The sequence below is a fragment of the Lathamus discolor genome, chromosome 1 (genome assembly GCF_037157495.1).
Source record: "Lathamus discolor isolate bLatDis1 chromosome 1, bLatDis1.hap1, whole genome shotgun sequence".
Taxonomy (NCBI): Eukaryota; Metazoa; Chordata; class Aves; order Psittaciformes; family Psittacidae; genus Lathamus; species Lathamus discolor.
This window is the reverse complement of record NC_088884.1, coordinates 6390638-6418026: the sequence shown is the minus strand read 5'-3', so window position 1 is coordinate 6418026 and position 27389 is coordinate 6390638. Positions and strand designations below refer to the sequence as shown.

At 51.6% G+C, this 27389-nt stretch overlaps 2 protein-coding genes across 9 annotated transcripts in view; one reads left to right on the top strand and one right to left on the bottom strand.

Moving 5' to 3' along the window:
• FBH1 (F-box DNA helicase 1) overlaps positions 1 to 7353 on the bottom strand; it is a 31037-nt gene extending 23684 nt beyond the window's left edge. For 2 of the 6 annotated variants that reach the window (XM_065675169.1, XM_065675412.1), the window contains exons 1-3: positions 6729 to 6959; positions 4022 to 4177; positions 1404 to 1909 (exon numbers count right to left, since the gene is read on the bottom strand). In XM_065675169.1, the coding sequence (XP_065531241.1) occupies positions 1404 to 1909; positions 4022 to 4177; positions 6729 to 6738 (672 nt within the window). In that variant the 5' untranslated portion in view covers positions 6739 to 6959. Of the gene's footprint in view, positions 1 to 1403; positions 1910 to 4021; positions 4178 to 6728; positions 6960 to 7224; positions 7244 to 7335 lie in introns of those variants that run through there. The other 4 variants (XM_065675243.1, XM_065675325.1, XM_065675497.1 and 1 more) reach the window with 4 other exon arrangements.
• A 123-nt stretch (positions 7354 to 7476) lies between these two features.
• ANKRD16 (ankyrin repeat domain 16) lies at positions 7477 to 27350 on the top strand. Of its 3 annotated transcripts, none has more exons than XM_065674974.1 (9): positions 7477 to 7679; positions 8671 to 9018; positions 9555 to 9775; positions 14003 to 14045; positions 15389 to 15497; positions 17060 to 17221; positions 22222 to 22300; positions 24110 to 24309; positions 27015 to 27350. In XM_065674974.1, the coding sequence occupies exons 1-8, from the start codon at positions 7477 to 7479 to the stop codon at positions 24268 to 24270; spliced, it is 1326 nt and encodes a 441-aa protein (XP_065531046.1). In that variant the 3' UTR covers positions 24271 to 24309; positions 27015 to 27350. The 3 variants fall into 3 exon arrangements, with proteins under 3 accessions (XP_065531046.1, XP_065530965.1, XP_065531116.1); XM_065674893.1 differs by lacking the exon at positions 27015 to 27350 and adding an exon at positions 24721 to 25361; XM_065675044.1 differs by lacking the exons at positions 24110 to 24309; positions 27015 to 27350 and adding an exon at positions 24721 to 25361.
• The last annotated feature ends 39 nt before the right edge of the window (positions 27351 to 27389 follow it).

Below are 27389 nucleotides of genomic sequence, written 5' to 3'. Positions count from 1 at the left end.
AGATGTCACTGCAGCCAAAACAGGGTCACCACTGCTTTTACTGTGAGAGCCTCGACTGCAGATGGATCCAGCTCCATACAACCAGAACTAAAAGCCTTTCCTCTAAAGCCATTTGACTACAAGAGACACCACACACACAGGCTGTGGCATGGGACATCCACCAGCCACAAGAAGACACTGCCCAGTCTGGAGCCAGTGTCCTGCATGACCCCTGTCAGACAGAAAGGAAGATTGTGTGGAGTCTTACAGGATGCTCTATCTGCGTTATGGGAAGTGCTAAGAGATATTAGTGATTTAGCTTAAATAAGTAAGTTTTAATCGTTTGAGCCAGAGTATTGTGTGGTTTAGGTTGCTGTTTGCTCAGCTTTAGCTTTAACAAAGCAGTTAGGTCGGCCAAAGCCTTAGGCCAGAAACTGTGGACTTTCACCAAGAGATGCTTTCAGCTGGCATAGAGTTGGTTTTCCCAGTATTCTTCCCAGAAGCTGGCACAGTGCTGTGTTTTGTCTTTAGTGTGAGAAGAATGTTGTGATTACACTGATGGGTTTAGCTATCGCTAAGTCCTGTTTATCCTGAGTCCAGGACTTCTTCAGTGTCCCACGCTCTGCCATTCAGCACAAGAAGCATAAACCAGAAGATAAGGAGACTCCTGCTGTCTGCAGGAGCTGGAGCTGCCCAAGATAACAGGAGCTGCATCCAGCTCTGGGGCAGCAGCACAAGAGGGACATGGAGCTGCTGGAGCAAGTCCAGAGGAGGCCACAGAGATGCTGCGAGGGCTGGAGCAGCTCTGCTCTGGAGCCAGGCTGAGAGAGCTGGGCTGGGTCAGCCTGGACAAGAGAAGGCTCCTGAAGGGGAGACCTTAGAGCAGCTCCAGTGCCTAAAGGGGCTGCAGGAAACCTGGAGAGGGGCTTAGGACAAGGGGAATGGCTTTAACGTGCCAGAGGGGAGACTGAGATCAGACATTAGGAAGATGAACCTGAAGCAGGAGGAAGAAGCGCATCTGAGAGTGAGTGAGGAGTCAAAAGGGGCACCCATGGGCTCACTGGAGCCACCCCTGCAAAGGGACACTGGTCCCAGCAGTTAAAGTCCCAGCTGGTGTGTGTGTGACCCCTTGGGTGGTATGTGAATGCTCAAGCAGCAGTTTCTCCCCTAACATAAGAGGGCATCAAGGGAAATTACACCAGTATTGATCTTCTGATAGAGGCCGGCATCCAAAGATGCCACTGGGGTCCAGAGGACCGCAGACTGACAAAAGAAGACAGGATGTGGGCATTAGGAACAATAAACAATTTAAAGAGACACAGCATGGATGCTCCTACACCAACATGTGTAGCCACAAGACTAAGAGCAGAGCAGAGCAGTAGGAGAGGGAAGAGGCTCAAATCAATATCACAGCAAGTCCTTACCAGTGGATCACTGACTATGTCCCTCCAGCAGCGACACACCAGGCTCAGGTTCTGATACAGATCAATCACTGGTAGGAAAGCAAAGATGTTCCTAAGGACTTCGACAGGCAGCATATCAATACTTCCCCGAGGCACTTCCCAGGTCCGAGTCCCCAGGAGTCCATAGTGCATATCAGGGACTGGTTCAATTTCCATATCATCAAGTTCCTGCTTGATCCAGCTGTGTTCTGGATGAACCACCAAGGGCTTCTTCTCAGGTTCAGCCCACAAATCATGCTCTGCCTTGAGAGTATCTGCAGTGGACAGAAGCCGCTTCCTGGAGCTTTCCTTGGGAGCTGGTACAAAGTCCTCATCCTCCAGAAAAGCAGAGTCATTGCTGAAGTAATCATCAGTGAAGGTGGGATCCAGAAGCTCTTCTTTGATTCTCCTGTCCTTTGACCCACCAGCACCTACCTGTTGTGTCTGAGGGACCTTGAAGCAATCAGTGATGTTGAGCTGACCTTGGCCTGCAGAAAGAGGAAGAACACGAGTGGGGTGAACAGGAACAAGGGCAAAGCACACTGCTTCTAAGCTAAAAAGGAGCCTGAAGGTTGTGTAAGGTGGTGGTTATCTCCATAGGGCTCCTCACAGGTGTTTGAGCTTCCTACAAGTGAACTATCCTGCTTCATGGTGCTTCCCTGGCAACTTATGGAAGTCAACAGAACAATGTCCATCTCTTTCCACTGTCTACAAGAAATGAGAAGGAAACAAAAGGCAAGGCTTGAGTTGTGGTCATGTTCTTCAGGCTGAGGTTGGGCTCCCAGTCGTTATCACTGGTTTTAACCTGGTGAGTGAGAAGCACACTAAGATATTAGAAGAGCTTCAAGGTTTAACTACTCTGCACCATGAGAAGGTCACAACACCAAGCCTCTGCTGCTCCTACCATGGTATAAGAAAGACCAATGCCTTTAAAAGGATAAACAGTGATTTCTTGCCTGGCTGCACTGGGGACAATAAAGGAAACTAAAACTTGGCAAGAGACTGCTCTCAGAAGCCTTTCCTTCCTGACAGCCACACAGTCCCTGCAGCGCACAGCCTAGAGTTATCAGCACTGATAGGATTCGTCTGTCCTAATCCCAAAATACCTTGATGCTTGCCTGAGAAGCAACTCGAGAAGAAACAAATCACAAGCAGCAACTGCTGATGCTTGATGCTTCAGGATGCTCCTGAAGGTGAAGCTGAAAGAGGTCTGATTTGAAAGACACTACCTAAAATGAACGGGGAATGCTCGTGTTCAATAGCCTAAATCCTGCAGCATCCAAGATAATGAGTTATTTTAAAGTGAGACAGTCAAAGGTATCACTGGTATGAAATGGAGAAGTCTGAACACAGAGTCCAGGACTGATGTCTCATCCAGCCTCACTTCAATCTGTGAAGTGAGTCACCTTACACCAAGGTATAGAGAGATTCCCAAGCATCCCAGTGAAACACCACAATGCTCCTAAGTCTCATCTCCACAGTGACCAAGGCACTGAGGAATGATTTAGGATATAGCTCTTCTTTGCTTTCTACCTGTCTCCTCAGCCACACGTGTGTGTAGCATCTCCAAGCTGGGTATCCCAATGTTCCCCACTCCCAGGAAAGCTGCAGATCATTAATATCAGCAACACCTGAGCATCCCATATACCTTATCAGCTCATTATTAGTTAATAACAATCCTAAAGAGTATCCAGAAGCAGGAGTCACATCATTAATAGTTTCTAACAGGAGTGTTCCTCAGGGACAGCTGCTGTTCTTCACAGGTAGTCTCCAACAGCTCAACACCAGAGACATGGTGGCATTTCTGTTGTGAGGAGAGACTAAACACATGCAAAGACAAACTTGACCCCCATAGAGGGAAGCAGTCATGGAATCTCTTTCTCTAGCTACCTGGTTTTGCAGAGGCAGAGATTAACCCCAGTTTTGCCATGCAACACTCAAAGCCAACCAATGTCTTCTATTTGCACTCACTTACTTGGCACTACTTCAGTTTTGGTCCTTCAGTTTTGGTCCCCACTGTCTCAGTTTTGGTCCCTGCTCTACAAAAGAGATGTGGACAGGCTGGAGACAGGCCACAAAAAAGATCCAAGGACTGGGAAGCATGTGAGGAAAGGCTGAGAGAACTGGGGCTGCTCAGCCTGGAGAGAAGGCGGCTCAGGGAGATCTTATCCCCACCATCCAGTATTTAAAGGGTGATACAAAGAGGATGGGGACTCCCTTTGTAAAAGAAGTCCCATGGAAACGACAAGGGGTGATGGCACAAGTTACTCCTGGGGAGATTCCAGCTGGACACAAGAGGAGAATTTTCCACCATGAGAACAATCACCCATTGGAATAATGTCCCTAAGGAAGTGGTGGATTCCCCAACATGAACATTGCTAAGATTGGGCTGGACAGGGTGCTGGGACATCATGTCTACATCGTGCTTTGCCAAGAAAGGTTGGGACAGCTGATCCCTGAGGTCCCTTCAAGCTGGGACTCCATGATTCCAACCAGCACAAGCTCAGGGATGGATTACACAATGCCCTCTTGCTCCACACCGTACTACCAGCACTGCTCTCCCCAAACCCCTCAGCCTTCAAAGCACCCAAAACCGGTACCTCCTCCATGTCTCCGTGTCCGGTGGCTGGGATGGAGGCCCCTGTTTACATCCCCTCTGCTTTGGCTTTGACTCAAAGGCTGCGTCAGGGAAGATGAACCTTCAGCAAGAGCTTCGCAGTCCTGGGCTGTCAGGTGGGTTTTCTTGAACCTCTTCTCTGCTTTGCCAACATGCAACAAAAAACAGACCCCAAAGTGTCAGCAAAGAACAGAATAAACCCCATGGCTCTGACAGAGGCATAAAAACAGTTTTCCTTTGGAGCTTCAGCTAGAAGTTTCTCCAAATAAGTCACAGACTGGTTTGGGTTGGAAGGGACCTTAAAGCTCCTCCAGTCCCAACCCCCTGCCACGGGCAGGGACACCTTCCACTAGACCAGGTTGCTCCAAGCCCCTGTGTCCAACACTGCCAGGGATGGGGCAGCCACAGCTTCTCTGGGCACCCTGTGCCAGCGCCTCAGCACCCTCACAGGGAAGAGCTTCTGCCTTATCTCCAACCTGGACTTCTCCTGTTTCAGTTTGAACCCATCACCCCTTGTCCTATCACTACAGCCCCTGAAGAAGAGCCCTTCTCCAGCATCCTTGTAGCCCCCTTCAGACACTGGAAGCTGCTCTGAGGTCTCCACGCAGTTTCTCTTCTCCAGGCTCAACAGCCCCAATGTTCTCAGCCTGTCTCCATACGGGAGGTGCTCCAGCCCCTGCTCATCCTTGTGGCCTCCTCTGGACTTGCTCCAACAGCTCCACATCCTTCTGATGTTGGGGTCACCAGAACTGCACACAGTGCTGCAAGTGGGGTCTCATGAGAGCAGAACAGAGGGGCAGGACCCCCTCCTTTGAGCTGCTGCTCACACTTCTTTTGGTGCAGCCCAAGATATGGTCACAACAGAAGTTCATACAGTGCTCTGCTGAGGAGCTAAGGAGGGCAATGCATCACATCAGGGTCACACATCTGCAGTCACTGCAACAGCAACTTCACCCCAGGTCCCCTCTCCTGAATTGTACAAGGCTTCAGAACAAAAGGGGACAACATAAAACCAGAACCCTTGCAAGCTTTGTGGCTCTCTCTATAATACCATATAATACCAACAGCGGTTGTGTAACAGCAAAGTAACATTAGGAGGATATTGAGGCAGACTATGAAGGCTGAACTGTGCCATCACACAACAGTGATCTGCCCAAGGAAGCTCAGAGTCAACATTCAAACACACAAACTTGAGCCTCTCACGAACAGATCCAGCTGGGATCCTCTGCTACAGAGGAATCACAACCCCCTCACAGCACAGCACTTCCCCATGAGGACGGGTAAGAAGCAGCACAAATCTGTGTGAAGAGTTAAGAAAACCTTACTTGAAACGTGCACGAGCTCCTCTCTTCCATGCACAGGGCAGCCAGCAGGAAAGGAACACAGAATGCAACTCACTGCTACCACAAACACTCATGGGGAAACCCAAAACAACGGCACAGGATGGGCTCCCTCCTGACAGAGCTGCCAGCAGAGCACTGCTCATGCAGGTTCACTTCTACTTCCCTACTACGCCATGGTGCAGAGGATAAAGTTCTCTAACGTGTCTATGGCAGCCACAAGTGATGGACTGATACCATCCAGCAGGATCCAAAGGTCAGTTCATGACGCTGCTTCCTCCCGTTCAGCCACGTCAGCACAGCAGAAAGGCTGTTTTCCGACTCCATGCTCCTCAGAACACAGCAAATGAGCCTTGCAACAGCAAATGAGGCAAGGAGAAGATAAAAAGCAACGCAAGACAGTCCTGTGATACTCAGGGACATGGGTTAATGGTTGGCCTCGATGAGCTTCAAGGTCTTTTCCAACCTAAAAAATTCTTTGATTCTTTCATTCTACTTCAAAATGGTTTTTCTCACCCAAAATGAAAACCTTCTTTTGGATTAAGTAGCGCGAAGCATTGAAGGCCCCCAGTTCTCTGAAGCACACAGAGACTGCAGATGTCAGAGCTGAGGAGCCAGCTCAGTCCAGTCCTGGAGCCACGAGACACAGAAAGGTCTTGCACAACATCAGAACTGAGGGCAAAACCACTGCTCCCTTGACCCCAGGACAGCAAAACCCCTCATGCCACGACCATGGCAGAGGGTTCAAGTGCACAAACCCAACACAAGATAACCCATGTCCTGCACACCCAGAGCGTGAGCAGCAGGGAGCAGCTACCCTGCAGTCCTGATCCAGCTCTGGGGCAGCAGCACAAGAGGGACGTGGAGCTGGTGGAGAGAGGCCAGAGGAGGCCATGGAGATGCTGCGAGGGCTGGAGCAGCTCTGCTCTGGAGCCAGGCTGAGAGAGCTGGGCTGGGGCAGCCTGGACAAGAGAAGGCTCCTGAAGGGGAGACCTTAGAGCAGCTCCAGTGCCTAAAGGGGCTGCAGGAAAGCTGGAGAGGGGCTTGGGACAAGGGCCTGTAGGGACAGGCCAAGGGGAATGGCTTTAACCTGCCCGAGGGGAGACTGAGATGAGCTCTTAGGCAGAAGCTCTTCCCTGTGAGGGTGCTGAGGCGCTGGCACAGGGTGCCCAGAGAAGCTGCGGCTGCCCCATCCCTGGCAGTGCTCAAGGCCAGGTTGGACACAGGGGCTTGGAGCAAGCTGCTCCAGTGGAAGGGGTCCCTGCCCGTGGCAGGGGTTGGAACTGGGTGAGCTCCAAGGTCCCTTTAACCCAAATCAGTCTGGGATCCCACGGCCCACTCATGCTTCACCTGCACTCATGTTTTTCCCCTTTTCTCCAGTCTTCCCATTGGTGACAGCAGATGACACACGTGCTGCGCAGTCGTTGCGTTACAAAGCCCCATCACCATTCATGGCTTCTATCACTGAGGAGCACGACGGGGTGCAGAGCCGAAGTTACTCCAGCTGCGAAGTGAGAGGATCAGCCTCAATACCAATGGTTCCCCTTACTGCAAACCCTCCAGTGTTAAGGAGCCTCCCCCTATTATCAAGCCCCCCCACCGCCATGCCAAGGGCCCCCTCATTGTTAAAGACACCCATTACCAAGGCCCCCCATTATGAACCCACCGCAATACCAACGGTCCCCATAACAAAGTCTCCCCAACGCCGAGGAGACCCCCCCATTACCAAGCTCCTCCCGTTATCAAGGCCGCCCATTACCAACCCCTCCCCAGGCCAAGCTCCCCCCAGTGCCAAATGCCCCGATGCCAAGGACACCCCTATCCCCAATCCCTTCCCATTATCGACCTCCATCCACTGCCAAGGCCCCCCCACAACTACGGAGCCCCCCCATTACCGGGGGGCCCCATTCAGCCTTAGCCCCACCTTCCCCCCCCATAGCCGCCACCGCTCCCTCACTTCCCGCGCGATTCCGCCAACCCCGCCCATTTTCGCCCTATCCACCAATAAGAGAACGCGTCTGGCCCGGCCCTACCGCAGGCCCCGCCTCTCTTAACCCTATTGACCAATCAGAAACCGCACAGAGAGTGACGATGTCCAATGGCGCGGCACTTCAGAGTTCGGGAAGTAAACAACGCAGTGGGGCCGCTTCCCTCCTCTTCCTGGTATTCCCGGTGTGACGTCACGGCGCCGGAGGGAAAGGCCGGATCCTGGATTTACGGAGGGAAACGGGAGTTGCGGGTTTTCCCGCGGGGAGAAGGAAAATTCCCGGTTTTCGGGAGGGGAAAAGGTTTTCCCGAAGGGTAAGGGGGCTTCCGGCTTTCCCGAGGGAAATGAGTGGTTTTCCAGAGGAAACGGGAACATCCCGGTGTTCCTGAAGGAGAGGTGGGTTTCTGGGTTTCCTGGGGGCGCAGGTGATTTTCTGAAAAGGAGTATTTCAATTTTCCTGAGGGGAAATGGAAATTCCTGGTTTTCCTAAGGGAGGGACCAAATCCTGCTTTTCCAGATGGAAAGGGGAAGGTCGCTTTTCCCTGCGGAAGCAGCTAGCTGCTTGCTTTCCCAAGGGAAAAGGAAGTTTGTGTTTTCGCTGTAGGAGGAGGCTGGTTCCTGGTTTTCCTGAAGAAAAGGGAATTTCAGGTTTCCTGGAGGGGGAGCTGGGTTTCTGTTTTTCCTGATGGAAATGTTCGGGTTTCCTGAGAGAGAGCCCCTTTCTGGTTTTCCTATGGGGAAAGAACTTCTTTTTCCCTTTGGAAACGTCAGGTTTTCCAGGAGGAGAAGTTGGTTTCTGTCTTTACCACAGGAAAGGCATTTTCTGTTGCTCCTGAGGGAAAAGGGAATTTCTGTTTTTCCCAAGGGAGCAGCCAGTTCCTATTTTTCCTAAGGGAAAAGGGCATTTCTGGTTTTCCTAAGGAGAAAGAGATTCTGTTTTTCTTAAGGGAAAGGCTAGTTTCTAAGCTTCCAGACTGAAAATGAAATTCCTGGTTTTCCAGAGGCACAAACCTCTTCCCGGTTTTCCTGAGGGAAAATTAAATGTGTTTTCCTAAGGGATAAAGCAGTTTCTATTTCTCCTAAAGGATGGTCCACTTTCCACTCTTCCCAAGGGAATTTCTGGTTATCCTGAGGGAGAAGCCAGTTTGTGGATTTACTGATGGAACAAAGGAATTCGTGTTGTTTCTGGAGCTAGAGGCTGGATTCTGTTTCTCCTATGGGAAAAGGCGATCTCGGTCCATCCCACCCCAGGCAGCAGCCATCGGATTGAAACCAGCGTCCTGATTTTTCCCTCTTTTCCCCCAGATCTCCAGCCGTGGCGGAAGGGGAGAAGCAGAGGCGGCTCCTCCGGCTGGTGCAGGAGGGACGCCTGGATCTCCTCCGGGATGAGCTGCATCCGGACAATGCCGTGGACCTGGAATTGCAGCCCTGGCGCTATGGGCGCCTGGGGGACACACTCCTGCACCACGCTGCCCGCTACGGGCACCGGGATGTCCTCACCTTCCTGGTGGAGGACCTGGGCATGGATGTTGAGGTGGTCAACGGCGACTACAAAAGACCCCTCCATGAAGCAGCCTCCATGGGCCATGAGGAGTGCGTGTCCTTCCTCCTGGAGAGAGGAGCCAGCGTGGACTGCTTGAAGAAGGCAGACTGGTAGGAGACTGCTTGGGTGTGAGGTGGAGGGATACCTGGAATGGGTTTGGGTGCAGGAGGTGTCATTCAGCATCATGGAATGGTTGGGTTGGAAGGGACCTTAAAGCCCATCCAGTTCCAACCCCTGCCACGGGCAGGGACACCTTCCACTGGAGCAGCTTGCTCCAAGCCCCTGTGTCCAACCTGGCCTTGAGCACTGCCAGGGATGGGGCAGCCACAGCTTCTCTGGGCACCCTGTGCCAGCACCTCAGCACCCTCACAGGGAAGAGCTTCTGCCTAAGAGCTCATCTCAGTCTCCCCTCTGGCAGGTTAAAGCCATTCCCCTTGGCCTGTCCCTCCATGCCCTTGTCCAAAGCCCCTCCCCAGGTTTCCTGTAGCCCCTTTAGGCACTGGAGCTGCTCTAAGGTCTCCCAGAGGCTTCTCTTGCTCCTTCAGCCAGCAAAGTTTCCTACTGCCTGTCAGTAGAGGATCAAAAGCCATCAGGTTCTTAGGGCACCATGTCTCAGGTTATTCTGTTTGCCTCCTTTTTCTCTCAGGACTCCCCTCATGATGGCTTGTACCAGGAAGAACCTGGAGGTGATCAAAGCTCTTGTGGAGCACGGAGCCAACCCACTGCTGAAGAATAAGGATGGCTGGAATTGCTTCCACATTGCGAGCCGGGAGGGCCATCCCCAGGTCCTCAGGTACCTGCTGGACGTGTCCCCATGCAGCTGGGACACGGAGAGCACGATAAAGAGAACACCTCTGCACACAGCAGGTAAGAGTACCCCATTGCCATCAGATAGGTTAGATGAGAAGAGGGGGGGCAATGGAAAACCAAAAAAGGCTGTTTTTTTGGTTTATGTTTAGTTTGGAAAAGCAAAGTGTGGCCTGTCCTGATACAAAACCACAGGGAAGCAATTAAATATGAAGTTATTGCAATTAAATGAAAGAGGATAATGGTGGGAGTTAGTGGGAAACTTGCCTCTCTGAAGGTCAGTGCTCTGCTGCCTCTTCGCAGGGTTTCACCTCAGGACAAGCACTCATTTTAGTTGCTTTGACATAAATAGCAAGAATTAGCTTTCGTGGTTCTTAATGGTGCACCAAAGACTGAGTTTGTGAGGTTGGGGGATCCTCAGTTCCCGTTTCAGTGGGTTTTGCCTGTGCTCAGGCCATGTTTTTGTGGTAACAGTTCTCTTGGGAACGGTGGATCCATCCCCGGAGCACTCATGGTGTCCCACTGACTTTGGCCTCCTTGGAGCAGGGTCTTGGTCTCCATCTCTGCCTCCCTGGGGCAGATATGCCCAAGCTCCCATGGCTCAGAACATCTACGAGGCTCCAAGCATATCCTGGCACTTTAAATGTCCTGAAAGCAGCAGAGCTGTTGAGAGGCACTTTTGGGGATCTGCCTGTTGAGGTCCAGTTGTAACAGTTTGCTTTATCTTGTTGTAAGGTTTTGTAAGAGAAATACCTCTCAAAATGATCTTTTTTCCTCTAAGTACTTGCTGGATTAGGTCATTATCAAATCATAGACTAGCGAGGGCTGGAAAGGACCTTAAGGTCATCCAGTTCCATCCCCCCTGCCACGGGCAGGGACACCTCACGCTAAACCATGTCACCCAAGGCTCTGTCCAACCTGGCGTTGTACACCACCAGGGATGGAGCACTCACAGCTTCCCTGGATAACCCATTCCAGTGCCTCACCACCCTAACAGTAAAGATCTTCCTCCTTATATCCAATCTAGACTTCCCTTGTTTAAGTTTGAACCTGTTACCCCTTGTCCAAATCAGCAGTCAGAAGAGATATGGGGTCTCCAGGCATAACCTCAAGAAGAATCATCACAGGTCATGCTATTCTCACATAAGGAGGTTGTATCTAGTGAGAAATCCAGGTTGCCTTTCTGCAAAGGGAAAGGATTGTCCCTGCTGGGAATACTCGGGTGCTGTTGTTAGGGTTGTCGAGTCCCCCTTCTCTGCCCTTTTCATTGGTTTTAAAGGACACATCAAGGGAGTGAACTGGTTTGAAGAACCTCAAATGACATCAGGCGTGGTGGGGAGCAGAAGGGCACAGTTGGCTGAATGGTTGCATTTGGTTTCTGGCTTTCTGACTTTTTTATCTTTGAGATGGAGTGATTCATGTTAATGAATCCATCCATAATTCATGGATGATGCACAAGATGGGCCTCAGTTAAGTTATCCGAGTCTTAATAAGTTGAATGGCCCAATGCAGAATTAAGTTGGTTCTGTCTTAGAGAGTATTTGGTCTGGTTTCCCCCAAACTCATTTGAGTTAGGCAGTGCAGGTAAAGCATGGATGTTCCCAGAGCTTAAATCCCTTTAGCTCTGCCCTCAAGAGCTGCAGTGAGGTTGGAGAGTCATGGGAGAGGTGTGTGACACCAAGTCAAGGTGACACCTGGAGTATTGTGTGCAGTTCTGGTGTCCTCAACATAGAAAGGACATGGAACTGTTGGAACAAGTCCAGAGGAGGCCACGAGGATGATCAGGGGACTGGAGCACCTCCCGTATGAAGACAGGCTGAGGAAGTTGGGGCTGTTCAGCCTGGAGAAGAGAAGGCTGCGTGGAGACCTCATAGCAGCCTTCCAGTACCTGAAGGGGACCTATAGGGATGCTGGGGAGGGACTCTTCGTCAGGGACTGTAGTGACAGGACAACGGGTAACGGATTAAAACTTAAACAGGAAAAGTTTAGATTGGATATAAGGAGGAAATTCTTTCCTGTTAGGGTGGTGAGGCACTGGAATGGGTTGCCCAGGGGGGTTGTGAGTGCTCCATCCCTGGCAGTGTTCAAGGCCAGGTTGGATGAAGCCTTGGGTGGGATGGTTTAGTGTGAGGTGTCCCTGCCTGTGGCAGGGGGGTTGGAACTGGATGATCTTAAGGTCCTTTCCAACCCTAACTGTTCTATGACTCTATGACATTGTGGGGCAGGCTCAGGGCTGGAGGATGCATAGAGGAGGAGGCTGACCTAAATCTGAAACATGTGTAGGGATCAGGATGTGTGCCCCAGGGCTTGGCAGTGTCTTTGCAGGTTGAGTGTGAGAAGCCACTGCTCAAACCTGCAGCTATGGAAACTCATTTCCTAAAGGATTTAATAGGGCTTGGCTCTCTGGAAAGACAAGAAGTGTTGTGAGGAGACCCCTGCTGTGCTGTAATGAATCTGTTGGGTATGTTGCTCCTCCCTGTCGCTCCCATTCCTTCTCCAACCCTCAGTAGCCACCCTGTGTTCATCAGCTGTGACAGCCCCAGCCCAGGAGCATTGACTGTGCCTTAGTCCTTGTGTTTGACCTGGGAATGATGATGAGTTGCTTGATGTTTTCAGGCTGGGTGGCGAGGAGCAGGTTGTGTGAATGGGATGCTAATCCTTGTGTATCTGCGTGTTCTCCTGCCCCTCTTAATCCCAGCTCTTGTGTTTCCATGTCTGGGCTGGTTAGCTGGGCTCACAGTCCCCTCTCAACCTTCTCCCCACACAGTCTGGGGGTTGAGGGTCTGAGGATAGGGTCAGGAGCAGGATGAGCCCTGTCCTGAGGAGTGCTTCTGAGCTTGAGCTTAGTCTCCTCCCTGCCTCATAGCGCTTGGGATATGGGGGTACAGACAGTGATGGTGGGATCCAGCACCCAGTTCTCACTGCTTCGTAGAGGTGTTCTCCCCTCTGTGTCCCCTCCTGTGTTTGATTTCCGCTGTGGCCAAGCCCTCATGCCATCATTTGGGTTGATTCCTGGTTATTTCACTGATCCAGATTAGACCTGGAACACAAGGTGGGGGTGCAGCAGCCGGTGGGAGGGCAACTGGGCAGTGGGAAAGCTTGGAGCTGCTTAAACCACCTTTGTTCCTAGCATGGTTATAACCCAGGATGATGCTGGAGGCTGCTGCTGGGTGGGTGCTGGTGCCAGCAACTCTACACACCCCACCATAAAGCCCAGTTACATTGATACTGCTCCTGAGGCAGGGATATGGGCAAGGGGCTGGAGTTGATGCTGGGGGAAATCATGTCAAGACCAAGTGCTGCCTCAATGAGTTGACATCCCAAGGGTATGGATATGAGCACATTAACCCGTGACCAGGCCAGCTGGCTTCCTGGCACAGTTATCCCTGCCTAATTTTCTCCCCTGTGCAATCCTTTTTCATGTTGGTTCCTTAAGCTTTGCTGCTTCATGTATCTGTAGCCTGCGGCAAAGAGAGCAAATGGCCAAGATCTGGGAGGGTGAGAGCCCTTCCTTGGGTTTCCAGAGAGCAGCTATTGTGCAGCTGTGTCTGAAGGTTATTGCTGGTAAGACACATGTGCGAGGGCCGTTCTTGCCTCACACACAGTTAATAGCCTCTTGTAGCAGCTCTGGGCTTGGTTTGCTGGGGTTTTGCCTTTAATGTGTTTCATTTGGTTTGCAAAATGACCTGAAGGCGGGGAGGGGGGAAGCCAAAAAGGCAGATCAAGGTTGTCCTGACATTGTGGTAATACAATGTGTAATACTACATCACCATCACTGTAATACAATGTCAGTGTGGTTGGGTTTTATTATCAGTGCCTGATGTTCAAATCCTCCCCCACTGTTGTTGTTTTTCCTCAGAGATGCTGCTGTCTGGGTGAGGAAGCTTCATTAGGATGATGAGATGGGAGTGATGAGTAGCTGCTGAGAAGGGGCTGGAAATACCATCCATCTCTTCAGCAGCTCCTTACTCTGTGTTCATCCTCCTTCTCCCAGATTTCACTCCAGAGATTAACAAATACTTGCAAGAAGCGATCTTTGTGTCAGCTTAATTGCTTGTACTCAGCAGGTAGAGGCAAATGGTGCCTTTTCTGTGGTTTATCTGATGTTTTCCTATAGGATCAGGGAAAGGGAAGGCTCGAGATATGGAGAAAAACCCCAAAGCTTTGAATATAAAGCCTCTTGGAAGCCTTTCCCTCATTGTCAGTAAGCCAAAAGGGTCAGAAAGTTGATTACGTTTCACTGTATGGCATGAAAGCATAAATCAGTGGCGTTTCTCTCTCTCATAGCGATGCACGGCTGTTCTGATGTTGTGGAGCTGCTCCTGGAGCGGTAAGCAGGAATCCTCCCAGCTCTTCCCCACCTCCCATCCACTGCCAGGCTCACTCCAGCCACCAGGACACAAAAAGGCATTCATACAGTTCAGGAAGCCTGGCTGCACAGCTGCCCTGCATTCGATCCCGAGGCTGTGTCCATTTCCTCTGGGATTGTCACAGCTGGTTAGAGCCCTCTGAGACGCGGATGCTCTCCGGATGGGCTCTGACTTGGCTATGACATAAACCCTGGTTGTGTAACGGCTCCTTTTCTGTGCTGATTCATCCCCAGCGTGTCCGAGGCCACACGATAACAACAAAACACTTTTCTGACAGCTCAGTTCTGGGTGCAGCTGCACCAGACCCATAGAATCACAGAATCAACTGGGTTGGAAAAGCCCTTTAAGCTCATCCAGTCCAACCGTTCCCAGCACTGCCAAGGCCACCACTGACCCATGTCCCCAAGAGCCATATCTACACATCTTTTAAATACCTCCAGGGATGGTGACTGCAGCCCTCCCCTGGGCAGCCTGTTCCAATGCCTGAGCACCCTCTGGGGCAGGAATTGTTCCTCAGCTCCATCTAAACCTGCCCTGGTGCAGCTTGAGGCCGGTTCCTCTTGTCCCATCCCTTGTTCCCTGGGAGCAGAGCCCAGCCCCTCCTGGCTCCATCCTCCTGTCAGGCACTTGTAGGGAGCGATCAGGTCCCCCCTGAGCCTTCTCCAGACTGAACCCCACCAGGCTGGGCTTAGCCCTCAGGCTGTAGCTCCCAGGATACTGCTGTGAAAAGGCTTAAATCAGTTTTAAGTCTCATCCTGACCCTGAGACCTTCCAAGCCAGCACTGCCAGAGCTGGAGCAGCTTTCCCTGGGCATCACAACCATGGCTCCTCTTAACCAGCTCATCCCAGCCTTAATTCCTGGCCAGGGTTGGCCCAGCATAATCATATTCCTGTGATCTGAGCCAGGCTTTGCATTTTAATTCAGCCTTATTTCAATGGAGCTTTAACCTGAGTGAGATCTCTGGACTTTGAGTTTGTATGGGGTGGTGTTACATGAGGATATGGCTTTGTCCTCTGCCTCTTACCCCAAAAACATCCTGGGTTTGGGAGGCAAGGGAAGTCATCTGTAGAGCCTTGGCTTTCCTGTAGCAAGCTGCATTAGCTGAATACCAGATCTCTGACCTCAGAAAACCCCGCATACCACATCCAGGCCATAAGGCACTGAGATAGGTTTATCCATGGTATATGCCATTTCCAAACCCATCCACCAATAGTCTCCCACCCCACCAATGCAAAGCGACTCATGCAGGAAGGATTTTGGAGCCAACAACAACTTTATCCTGGCTTTTTCCTTCCCTCCCAGGTGTCACTACAAACCTGACAGCAGGGATAAATGTGGAGTCACTCCCTTTATGGATGCTATCCAGAACGGGCACGTCAGCATTGCCCAGCTGCTCCTGGAAAAACACCAGGTAGGTGCCAGAAACCTCAGCTCCCTCCTCCAGGACCTGACCCAGAACTGCCAGGACAGGTAATCCATGTGTTCCCATGGAGCAGATTCCCAACGTGTAAAGAAGTGAATTGCAAAAGAAGAGGAATTCCCCCTGGAGAGGAGCACCAGGACTTGTAGTGCAGATCTCGCCCTGTGGTAGAGATATGTCCCTGTAGCTGGTGAATGGGGATGGAGACACAAGGCAGTGGCAGGAGGGGACAGGATTTGCTGTGTCAAAGCCAACACCAGCACTGGGGAGTGCCAGGGCTCAGTGTGGTGGCTCTGGTGGCAGAGCTGAGGGTGGATAACACCGTGATGTCCGGCTCTGCCTCACTCTCTCGTGGCAGCTGCTGTTCCTGTGTTATCTCCCAGTAATCCCTGGTTTCCTGCGGCACACAAGGCCTAAAGGGATGTCAGCAGAGTCAGTTGTACATAGCAGGAACCTGACCACTGCCTTCTTATTGCCTGCTGGATTGCTGTGAGATGGCTGGAGCCCACCACAGAGGTGGGGTTGTGCCTCTTTGTCTGCTTTGCCTCTCCCTTGCGCAGCTCTGGTGTCCACTGGGCACCGTTGTGAAACAGTGCACGTGGACTGGCCTGGCAGGATGGCAAAACCAGTCATAGAATCATGGATTCAATCTGTTTGTGCCACACTGGGAGGTGGAATTGGCCACCTGTGCCCCCAGCATGGCACAGAGCAGGCCAGGGAAGGGGGTACCACACTTCTCAAGAGCACAAGCTTTGGATTTGCTCAGCTGTAACACAGAGATGGTTTGATGCCCACGTTGTGTTTGAGTGCATAGATGTTTGCTGGCTTCAGATGTTCATGTGCTTGTTTTTACTCATCTGGCCCTTACAGGATGAAACACTTGTGAAGGATGGTTACATTCATAGTACATACATTCATAGTCCCACGTTTCAGGCAGTGAAGATGGAACAGTTGATTTGATTTCCTCCTTGTGATGCCCTGGCTTAGTGCCATGAAGCAGCGCTGGAAACACTAATGGCAGTGTTGCTACCTTTTAGGATTATAAAGCCATGAGTCAGGCCCACTAGACTTCAAGAGGCTGGATTATACCCTCTAAGATGAGTGTACTCACTGTGTATTACTTCTGTTATCCTTCTTGATTTAGTGTCGTGGTTGATGGTCAGAGACTCACAGAAGAGATCTCATAAGGTCATCCACCCATCTCCCTGTCTCTACCCATTTTCAGCTGTTTCTCCACTAGCACAGCAGTTGGAGATGGGTTGTTTCTTGATGGTTTGAAGAGTTAAACCCCATTGTATGTGCTCCAGCAGAAGAGAGAGTGGGCTTTGCTCTTTTTTGGTGCTAGTTTTGCTTATCTCTTAAGCCCTAGCAGAAAGCCTGCTTCGGTCTGCAAATTGTGGTGCCACCAACAGCAAGTGGTCCTGCTGGGGACACCCCACGTGTTCATCACCATGGCCATGGCAAGCAGACAGGATTCTGATCCAGCTGTGATTGTCCTTGAAGGTTTGGCCAAGCTGTTCATTGCTTTCCCTTTCCCTCTTCCCCTATTCCAGGCCTGTCCTACAGCCATGGATGCACTGGGTGCTCAAGCTCTGCACCGAGCAGCAGTTACAGCACAGGATGAAGCCATCCAGTTTGTTGTCTCTGAGCTGGGTGTTGATGTCAATGAGAGAGCGACAGCCCTGCAGCTCACAGCACTGCACTATGCAGCCAAGGTTTGTCCCTCTACAGCATCTCTGCCAGTTTGTTGTGCTACAAGCAGGCATCTAAACCAGGCTGGCTTCAGTGTTCATCTCTGATGGAGGATTTACACTTCAGCTCATTGTCTGTCACTGTCTTTCTGCTCCTGACCAGTCCCATACCCTGTTTAATGGGTTTTAGACCCTCATGAAGTGTGTCCACCTATCTGCACAGGGATAGTGAGTATCAGTTGCTCTGTTCACCACCCTCCTGCCTACACCACTGACTGTGCTGAGGGTTAATGAGCCCTCCTGCCTTGCACATGACTGTGCAGGAGTGGAGGTGGGTGGTGATGGGTCTCGACTCACAACTCATCCAGTTGGCTGTGCCTTGGATAGGGCTTGACCCACCCTCTGATGAGTGTTACTCTTCCAGTCCACTGCCTTTGGACCAAAGTGCGTAGTGTAGGGAAGGGAGCTTAAAGCTCCTCCAGTTCCAACCTCCTGCCACGGGCAGGGACAAGTTCCACTAGAGCAGCTTGCTCCAAGCCCCTGAGTCCAGCCTGGCCTTGAACACTGCCAGGGATGGGGCAGCCACAGCTTCTCCGGGCACCCTGTGCCAGCGCCTCAGCACCCTCACAGGGGAGAACTTCTGCCTAAGATCTAACCTGAACTTCCCCTGTTTCAGTTTGAACCCATCACCCCTTGTCCTATCACTCCAGTCACTGATGAAGAGCCCCTCTCCAGCATCCTTGTAGCCCTCTTCAGACACTGGAAGCTGCTCTGAGGTCTCCACGCAGCTTCTCTTCTCCAGGCTCAACAGCCCCAATGTTCTCAGCCTGTCTCCATACAGGAGCTGCTCCAGCCCCTGAACATCTTCGTGGCCTCCTCTGGACTTGCTCCAGCAGCTCCATGTCCTTCTGATGTTGGGGACACCAGAACTGCACACAGTGCTGCAAGTGGGGTCTTATGAGAGCAGAGTAGAGGGGCAGGATCACCTCCTTTGACCTGCAGGTTATGCAGAAGAGAGTCCAGCATGCTGATTGTTGGGAGCTGTTGGTACCAACACCACATGAGCTGTGGGCAGCTCTTCACCAGTGTCTCCTCACTTACCTGGCGAAAGAGACGTGAGTGGAATGCTGCTCTGATTTCTTTGTCTGTCTTCAGCCCTGGTGGTTTGGGTCCCAGTGGGTCAGCAGCCACTCTCCGTATCAGCAGCTTCCTGGACAGAAGATGTGCTGTGAAACAGCAGTCGTTTGTCCCAGTAGGCTGGAATCTGGTCTGTCCATGGCCAGACATGAGAAAGGAGAGGAGAAGGGGCGGAGGGAGCTCCTGGTGCTTATCTGTGTCCTTCACTCTGGAGCTGTTTTGAATTCCAGGCAGTGGGTGTTGTTTGAGCTTTCTCCTCCTCCCATCTCATATCTGTGTGGGAAGTGGGTCCTGATGTGCTGTGGATCCTGCAACGCTCCCTGTGAGTGCAGAGCCCATCCCAAAAGCACGAACCAGGATCCCTCCTGGGAGCCTGCTGCCTCCCTTATGCTTGGTGCTGTCACAGCAGTGTGGAGCATGCTGGCTGCCAGCAGCAAGGGGAGGTCCCTGCTCGGATCCCTGCATGTTAAACCCTGTGAGCTCTAACATGCAGCATTCAGAGCCCAGTCTAGACTTGTAGTGGGAACGAAGCAGCACAACCCAGCACCCCGCTCCCACAAAAGCATCAATGACACTTACTTGGAGTGCTGGCAACAGCATTCTCTTCCAGCAGGACCCAGCTGGGCCATTTGCTGGCTCCCACAAAAGAGGCCTTTCTCCCAGCTTCTCTTCCTCGTGCTCTAAGAAACCATGTTGAAAGCCCTTTTGGTTGCCAAGGGTGCGTTCAACAGCAAGGCTATTGGGGAGTATAATGTGCCTTGGAGAAGATCCCAGCTCTGTCTTGGGGAGAGATTTGATGGGTTTCTCTTCCTTCCCGAGGCTCAGTGTCACTTTATATTTACAGCATCATTTGTTTGGCTGGTGGGTTGATGGGGTTTTTAGTTCTTATTACTTTGCATTTATAAATACATGAAAATCAAATCATGCTTTCAACTCAGTTTGCTGCCAAGGCTGTGGCAGCTAAAGCAGCTCCTGGCTCACTGTCTTTGCTACATACAGCAGGCAAATGGGAGCCTTGAGCAGGGGAGGGGAAGATGCTACTGAGTCGTATGATGATGATGGGAGGGGGAAAGAGGGGGTGTTAGGGCTAAAAATAAGAGCCTTCCATTCTCATACTACACAACAAAGACTAATTCATTGCACTGAAGCCATCATTACAAAGTCAGGCGTGTTATTCAGGGAGAGAGCGTTTATTTACGGAGAAGGGAGCGGAGAGGAGGGCTGTGGGGGCTGTGTTGCATCTTCCCCTGCTGCATTTTAAATTGGCTGCTGGCAGAGGGAAGGCAGAGGACGCTGTGGGTGGTGATGGTGTGTGAGTGAGTGTGGTGTTCCGCTTCTGCTCACAGGGAGTTACAGATACCGGAGTAATCCTTGAGGAGATGCTGGTGCTGAGGGTGCTGTGGGATGCGCAGCAGTTCACATCATAGGATCATGGAATCACCTTTTTTAGAAAAGCCCTTTAAGCTCATCCAGTCCAACCGCTCCCCAGCGCTGCCAAAGCCACCACTGACCCATGGCACTGTGGCCTCGTCTCTGTGGTGTGTGAACACTTGCAGGGACGGTGCCTGCAGCCCTGTCCTGGGCAGCCTGTTCCAATGCCTGAGCACCCTCTGGGGCAGGAATTGTTCCTCAGCTCCATCTAAACCTGCCCTGGTGCAGCTTGAGGCCGGTTCCTCTTGTCCCATCCCTTGTTCCTTGGGAGCAGAGCCCAGCCCCTCCTGGCTCCATCCTCCTGTCAGGCACTTGTAAGGAGCCATCAGGTCCCCCCTGAGCCTTCTCTTCTCCAGACTGAACCCCCCAGATCCCTCAGCTGTTCCCCATCACACTTGGGCTCCAGGCCCTGCACCAGCTCCACTGCCCTTCTCTGGTCCCACTCCAGCGCCTCAATGCCTCTCTTGTAAGGAGCAAGTTCTGTTCCCTGAGCTGCAGTGCACCTCAGTAGGAGGTCTTCTAGGTCCTTGTGGTACTTGAAGTGATTTTACAGTGTAGGAAAACAGGGCTTTTTGCTGACATTTGGTCCTTTTAACAGCTGGTGACCAATTCTGGAGGAGAAGTCAGGGATTCTCAACTTACGGGACCTGCTGAAGTTAAAAGCAGTTTAATTGAGTTACTTGACTGGCAGTGAGGACTGGAGAGGCAAAGGCAGGATCAGGGGACAAATTAGTGCCCTAATTGCTGTTAAGAAACATCTTTAGGTTGTGTCACCCTGTTCTCCGAGGTCCTTTGTGCATTAACTCCTCCAGAGCCACACTGGGAGACAATCCTCCTGATTCCTTGTCGTGAAAGGGAGACTTGGACGACTCAATATGAGTTAACAGCAAGCTTCGTTTATTGCAAGTCTTAACACCTATTTATATGGTTTCTAACTAGGTCACACATATTTTGTTAGATACAATGTAGCTTTCCAAGGACACTGTTTATGGTTTCTAATCAGGTTGTACATATTCTGCTAGATACAATGTAACTTTCCGAGGATGCTGTGTCCTTGGTGAAGATTCGCTGTTCCGTCCTCCTCCTGGTCTTAAACCTGCTGATTGTGGTGTTTACCACATTCCTGCTCCACCAGCTGCAGCATATCTATGTGCCCCTTTTTGACAAGCCAATCCACCACAATTCCTCATGCCTCTAGCTGTGCAAGGTGGATCTGTGGACCACGATCAGAAGGATCATACAGGATCTACAGGTCTAAAAGCAGATCTGGAGCTGCCTGGATCTGGACTAGGTTGTGTGTCTATCACATGTGCCCTGCCAAAGCATTGCTCAGTGTTTGGTGGCGGAGCTACCACCACCACAGACAGCTCTGCACTGTGATGTGATTTTAAGCACTATTGGACATAATTGAACACTTTTGATTTTAAAGCGTTGTTTGCAGAGAAAATGGTAAAATCCCAGAATGGTTTGGGTTGGAAAGGACCTTCAGATCATCCAGTTCCAACACCTTCCACTAGAGCAGCTTGCTCCAAGCCCCTGTGTCCAACCTGGCCTTGAACACTGCCAGGGATGGGGCAGCCACAGCTTCTCTGAGTACCCTTTGCCAGCGCCTCAGCACCCTCACAGGGAAGAACTTCTTCCTTATATCTAACCTGAACTTCCCCTGTTTCAGTTATGCTCCTGGGATGCCTCTTGCTGGATTGAAATTGCTTCCAGGGCCATGCAAGATGTGTAGGCACACTGACTGAGGGTCAAATTCCAACTCCTCTCATGGGCTGCCAGTGGAAGGGATGCAGAAGGTGCCTGGCGGCATCTCTCTGGCCACCTCCCATGGGATAACAGCAGTGTGTCTGCTGTACCTGGACCATCCCTAGCTAATAGCCCTGATGGAAAATAAGACAAGCTGCTTGGTGACCTCATAGCAGCCTTCCGGTGTCTGAAGGGGACTACAAGGGTGCTGGAAAGGGACTCTTCGTCGGGGACTGCAGTGACAGGACAAGGGGTGATGGGTTCAAACTGAAACAGGGGAAGTTCAGGCTGGATAAAAGGCAGATGTTCTCCCTTGTGAGGGTGCCCAGAGAAGTTGTGGCTGCCCCATCCCTGGCAGTGTTCAAGGCCAGGTTGGACACAGGGGCCTGGAGCAAGCCGCTCTAGTGGAAGGTGTCCCTGCCTGTGGCAGGGGTTGGAGTTGGATGAGCTTTAAGGCCCTTCCCAACACAAACCAGTCAGGGATTCTATGACCCTGATTTCCTTTGGAGCCTGGAGCAGCTCCTAGTAGCCACACATCTGACCATGACAGGTTGGGTTTGTGTCTATGCCCTTCCTGCTGCCATATGCAGTTAGGACCAGCTCCCTTGTGGCCTTCTTTCTCTTCAGGCCTGTGTTATTTCTGTTACATGCATAATTGGGAATTGCACATTGCTGACTCTTCCTTGTGTCTGTGCTCGCCGCTGCAGGAAGGACATGTACGCACCATCCAGACACTGCTGTCCCTCGGTGCTGATGTCCATGCAAAGGATGGGAAGAGCCGTTCAGGTAAGGCTCCTCTGAGCTATTTGGTCACCCTCTGTATGACAGCAAGAGCGAGCTTTAATAACAAGCCCAACCTCAAAGCAGCCCACACTGTGTCTGTGAGGAGATGCTAGAAGCATGTATACAAAAGGCTCTTGGAGCAGCCTGACGTGTGAAGCCTGGGGGTTTTCTTTGCAGCTTTCACTCACTGTCTCTCTTCCTGCTGGACTTCTGATGCTGAATTGCATGGTCGGGCCTGCTCTGGGCCTTTCCCTGGGGGGATAGAACCCAGATGCTAATTTCTCTGTACCCAGCTGCTTCTTTTGTATGGAACTCTCAGGACGTTCATGTCTTTGATACTCCTGCCTGGCCATCAGATTGGGTTGAAATTAGCCACTTTGAAACCATTAGGATGGGCAGACAAATAGGATTCCACAAGCTCTCGAGCCTCAATTCCTCAGCAAACTGCCTAGTAATGGCTTATAGCAAATAATGAGAGCTTGAACGTGAATATAGTTGCTATAGTAATGCCAGGGAGTTGGCATTCCCAGCGTGAGAGTCTCAGGCATCTCTTTTATCACGTCTCCCTCTGACAAACCCTCCCCCATATATAAATGGTTTCAGCTATTGCTGAGATTGGCAACTTCCCCATTTGTCAGGTTTGCTTCATGCCACGCTTCAGTGGTGACCACCTTCCCCCTTCAGTGCCTCGGGGAGTAAAGCTGAGCCCTTCTGAACATGTCCACATTTGCAGTGGCTCCTTGTGCCTGTCAGCTGCCCAGCACCTTTGCTGTAAGGGGGCTGGAGCACTCCCATGTGGAGACAGGCTGAGAACATTGGGGCTGTTGAGCCTGGAGAAGAGAAGCTGCCTGGAGACCTCAGAGCAGCTTCCAGTGTCCGAAGGGGGCTACAAGGATGCTGGAGAGGGACCTTCGTAAGGGACTGGCCCCTGATTGTGCAGGTTTAGTCATCCCATTCCTGCTGTAGGCATGCATGGCTGCAGAAGCTGAGTCCTGCTGTGCCATTCCTTGTGCTTGGCTGGGTGTTGCAACTGGGAAAAGTCATCTTTCACCCTCTGTTCCCTTGGCTGGCTTGGTTTCCTTCTACGCAAATCGGATACTTGCATCTGGAGCAGGCTGAGGCCAAACCCACAGGGCAATCTCAGCTTCCGTGTTGGCACAAAAGCATGGAATGGTTTGGGTTGGAAGGGCTTAAAGCTGATCCAATTCCAACCCCTGCCATGGGCAGGGACACCTTCCACTAGAGCAGCTTGCTCCAAGCCCCTGTGTCCAACCTGGCCTTGAGCACTGCCAGGGATGGGGCAGCCACAGCTTCTCTGGGCACCCTGTGCCAGCGCCTCAGCACCCTCACAGGGAAGAGCTTCTGCCTAAGAGCTCATCTCAGTCTCCCCTCGGGCAGGTTAAAGCCATTCCCCTTGGCCTGTCCCTACAGGCCCTTGTCCAAAGCCCCTCTCCAGCTTTCCTGTAGCCCCTTCAGGCACTGGAGCTGCTCTGAGGTCTCCCCTTCAGGAGCCTTCTCTTCTCCAGGCTGCCCCAGCCCAGCTCTCTCAGCCTGGCTCCAGAGCAGAGCTGCTCCAGCCCTCGCAGCATCTCCATGGCCTCCTCTGGCCTCACTCCAGCAGCTCCACGTCCCTCTTGTGCTGCTGCCCCAGAACTGGATCAGGACTGCAGGGGGGTTCTCCCCAGAGCGCAGCAGAGGGGCAGGATCCCCTCTCTGAGCTGCTGCTCACACTCTGGGGGTGCAGCCCAGCACACACTGAAGCCAGGTCATGGGTAGCTTCTCATCAACCAACACCATCTTGTCCCCCCACAGCTCTACATGTGGCCTGTGCTGGGCAGCAGGCGGATGCCACACGGATCCTGCTCCACGCTGGGCTGCAGGACACCCCGGATAGCACAGGCATGCTGGCTCGGCAGCTTGCAAGGAAGCCGGATGTCATCCAGGTTTTCGAAGATGCAAATGTCAGCACATGAGATGTAATAGGAAAGAGAAGGCTGTCTGATCTCAGTGTGGTATGTTAGTTATCACTTAAAAACTGTTCAGATTTAAGCAAACCTGTTTAAAATGAGGGTATTTTTGCCCAAGGATTGATCAGAGAAACAGTTTGACACTTGGGAAGTATGGGAGAAAATGTGTTTTAAATAGGATTATCTCAAAATGATAGTCAGAGTCCCAGCCTGGTTTGTGTTGGAAGGGACCTTAAAGCCCATCCAGTTCCAGCCCCCTGCCACAGGCAGGGACATCTTCCACTAGAGCAGCTTGCTTCAAGCCCCATCCAACCTGGCCCTGAACACTGCCATGGACGGAAGCATGCTTTAAATAGGATTATCCCAAAAAAAAGGGATGCAATGGGTCTGGGCTATCACACTCCTGTGCTGACCCTATTGTAAATTTGTGATTGTTCTTTCATTTCCACATTTCAGGGCTGAACTTCACCTCTTCTTGTGCAGCACCCAGCACATACAAACAGCTAAGGCCCCAGCTCCGTGCAGGATAACCAAGGAATATGCCCTATGGGCTACTGTTAGATGACTTCTGAGCACCTGCATGGTTTGAACCTCCTGGGATGTCTCCTAGGCTAGAGTTTACTGGGATGTAGACATACAATGGACATCCTGAGGGAGAAGATGCACCTGAAGCATTGATTTTTATAGCCCTTTATAGACCTGCTCACTACTAGTCTCTTCAGTTGCTTTGAGTGGCCACCTCTTATGATAGCCCCTGAGTGAGGCTGAGCATGAGCAATGAGCCCTTGGTGACTCGTCATCTGGTTTGAGCTGCAGAGGACAAACGCAGGGAGCCTTCAAGCTGCATCAGCCTGTTTCTTGTGGATCCCAGAGGCATCTGAAGTCAATAGTAAGACCTCAACCTTACAATGACATCATGGGTCTTTGGATCAGAGTGGAAAACAGAGGGATTTGTTACTCCGGTCTTGCTTGGCACTTCTCATCACTGATGAACTTCACAGATAATCAGGGGTTTTTTTGAAGTGTATAAGGAAATGGGTTAATATTTAATGTAGCCAATATGTCTCTAATGGCCTGGAATACATGTGAAGGTGAGAGCTCCTGTTGCTCTTTGGTTTTATTTGTATGTATCTGGAACGATAAGGTCATTTTTGCATAGACCCATGGCACACCCCTGTCTGTAGGTAATATCAGGACATAAAACCCAACAGGATTCTGCAGGTCTGATGATAGCAGATCCTAAAAATCAGGCCTATAACTGAGCAAGCTGGGCTATAACACGAGCCCAAGCCGTGGCGCTCATGTTAAGGTTTAATGCACAACCCATGTGCTCCCCAGTGGCGTTAAGATGTTGCTGAGCTGTGCTGGAATGAGGAATTCCCACCCCATGGTCCCTGGAGCAGAACTGGCTGTGATGATCCTAAGCCAGAGCGACAACAGTGCCGTGCTCCTCTTGAACTAAACAGCTTTAGCAGCAGGGTTAGGGCCTCTTCTCCTCTCCTGGCATGCATTGCATGAGAAGAGGCTGTGTGCTCATAGGAGGGCTGTAAGAGGGGGAGGCGAGGGGTTTGGAAGCATCTTAAGACTCTTCCAAATGTGCCTACAAAGACCTGGGTTTTGTCAGTGTTCCCCTGTCCTGTTTCTCTGTTGGTGAAGGGCGTTCTTCACCACCACAGAGGGAAAATGAACTAATGCTGGAAGGTGTTAATGGTGTGGGATGGTGGGAGCCGCATCAGCCCCTGGGCAGGTGAGGAAGTGGCTTTATTTCTCTAACGATCCTGAATCCTTCCATAAATCTGGCCCTGGCTTCCACACAGCAAACCCAGTAAATGCAAGGAGCTGCTTTATTCCCACTTCCCATGATTTTAGCAAACCACGAAGGAGGTGTTTCCTCCAATACCGTGCTGATGAGTTCAGATTGCTTGTGAATGTAAGCTTTTAGGAGAAAACAAGTGACAGTATTTCCCAGTGCCTGTCCCTAGCTTCTGTACAATAGCAGAGGGTCTGCCCACCTGGGAGGGGGAGCTGGGGCACTGCACTTGCATCCAAAAGTGAGATGTAATGGCACAGCTCCAGCACTGTCTGTCATGTGTTGTGGCCACTCCATCCCTGGCAGTGTTGAAGGCCAGGTTGGACACAGGGGCTTGGAGCAAGCTGCTCTAGTGGAAGGTGTCCCTGCCCATGGCAGGGGTTGAAACTGGAGGAGCTTTAAGGTCGCTTCCAACCCAAATCATTCTGTGATTTATCCTTCATTTAGATCTGCCCCTCAGGCAGTAAAAGGGTGCACAAAAACAAACTGGCTGCTGTTAGTGCAGAAGATCAGGTACAAAAGGACATTAGAAAAGGCAAATGGATTCAGAATCAGCCCAGGGAAGAGCCCTTCGTGTCTTTCTGCCTGCTTCTGCTGTTGGTCACTCACTGCAAGGTAGGAACAAGGGGGTCAGACACCTTTGTGCCCACAGAGCATGCCGCAGGGAAGAGCTCAGCAGTGTGTGTGTGTGAATCCCAGTCGTATTCCCGGCACACACCTCCTATGGAGAGACAGAGCAGGCGGCTGCTCCCTGGGAGGAAGCCCAGGAGCCGGGCTTGCTGCCACGAGGTGCTGAAGGCAGCTTGGAGAGGAGCCCAGCAGCCGGTACACGGCTTCAGTGCTGGGCTGTGACACCAGCGCAACACCGGTGCATGATGGGGTCCTGCAAACACTCGGGGTCCTGCAGCCACAGGGGAGACTTCGTGCTTCTGTCTTGTAGGATGTGGCTGAGATGAAGTCCCTCTGATCCTGCCCCTCCATTCTGCTCTCTGAGACTGCACTTGCAGCACTGTGTGCAGTTCTGGTGCCCTCAACATGCGGACATGGAGCTGTTGGAGCAAGTCCAGAGGAGGCCACAAGGATGAGCAGGGCCTGGAGCACCTCCAGTGTGGAGACAGGCTGAGAAAGTTGGGGCTGTTGATCCTGGAGAAGAGAAGCTGCGTGGAGACTTCAGAGCAGCTTCCAGTGTCTGAAGGGGGCTACAAGGATGCTGGAGAAGGACTCTTCATCAGGGACTGGAGTGATAGGACAGGGGGTGATGGGTTCAAACTGAAACAGGGGAGATGAGGCAGAAGCTCTTCCCTGTGAGGGTGCT

Coding starts and splice junctions, on each gene's coding strand:
- ANKRD16 (XM_065674974.1), top strand. CDS start 7,477: ATGGCGCGGCACTTCAGAGTTCGGGAAGTAAACAACGCAGTGGGGCCG. Junction 7,680..8,670: donor GGAAAAGGTTTTCCCGAAGG/GTAAGGGGGCTT, acceptor CTTTTCCCCCAG/ATCTCCAGCCGTGGCGGAAG. Junction 15,498..17,059: donor TGCTCCTGGAAAAACACCAG/GTAGGTGCCAGA, acceptor CCCCTATTCCAG/GCCTGTCCTACAGCCATGGA.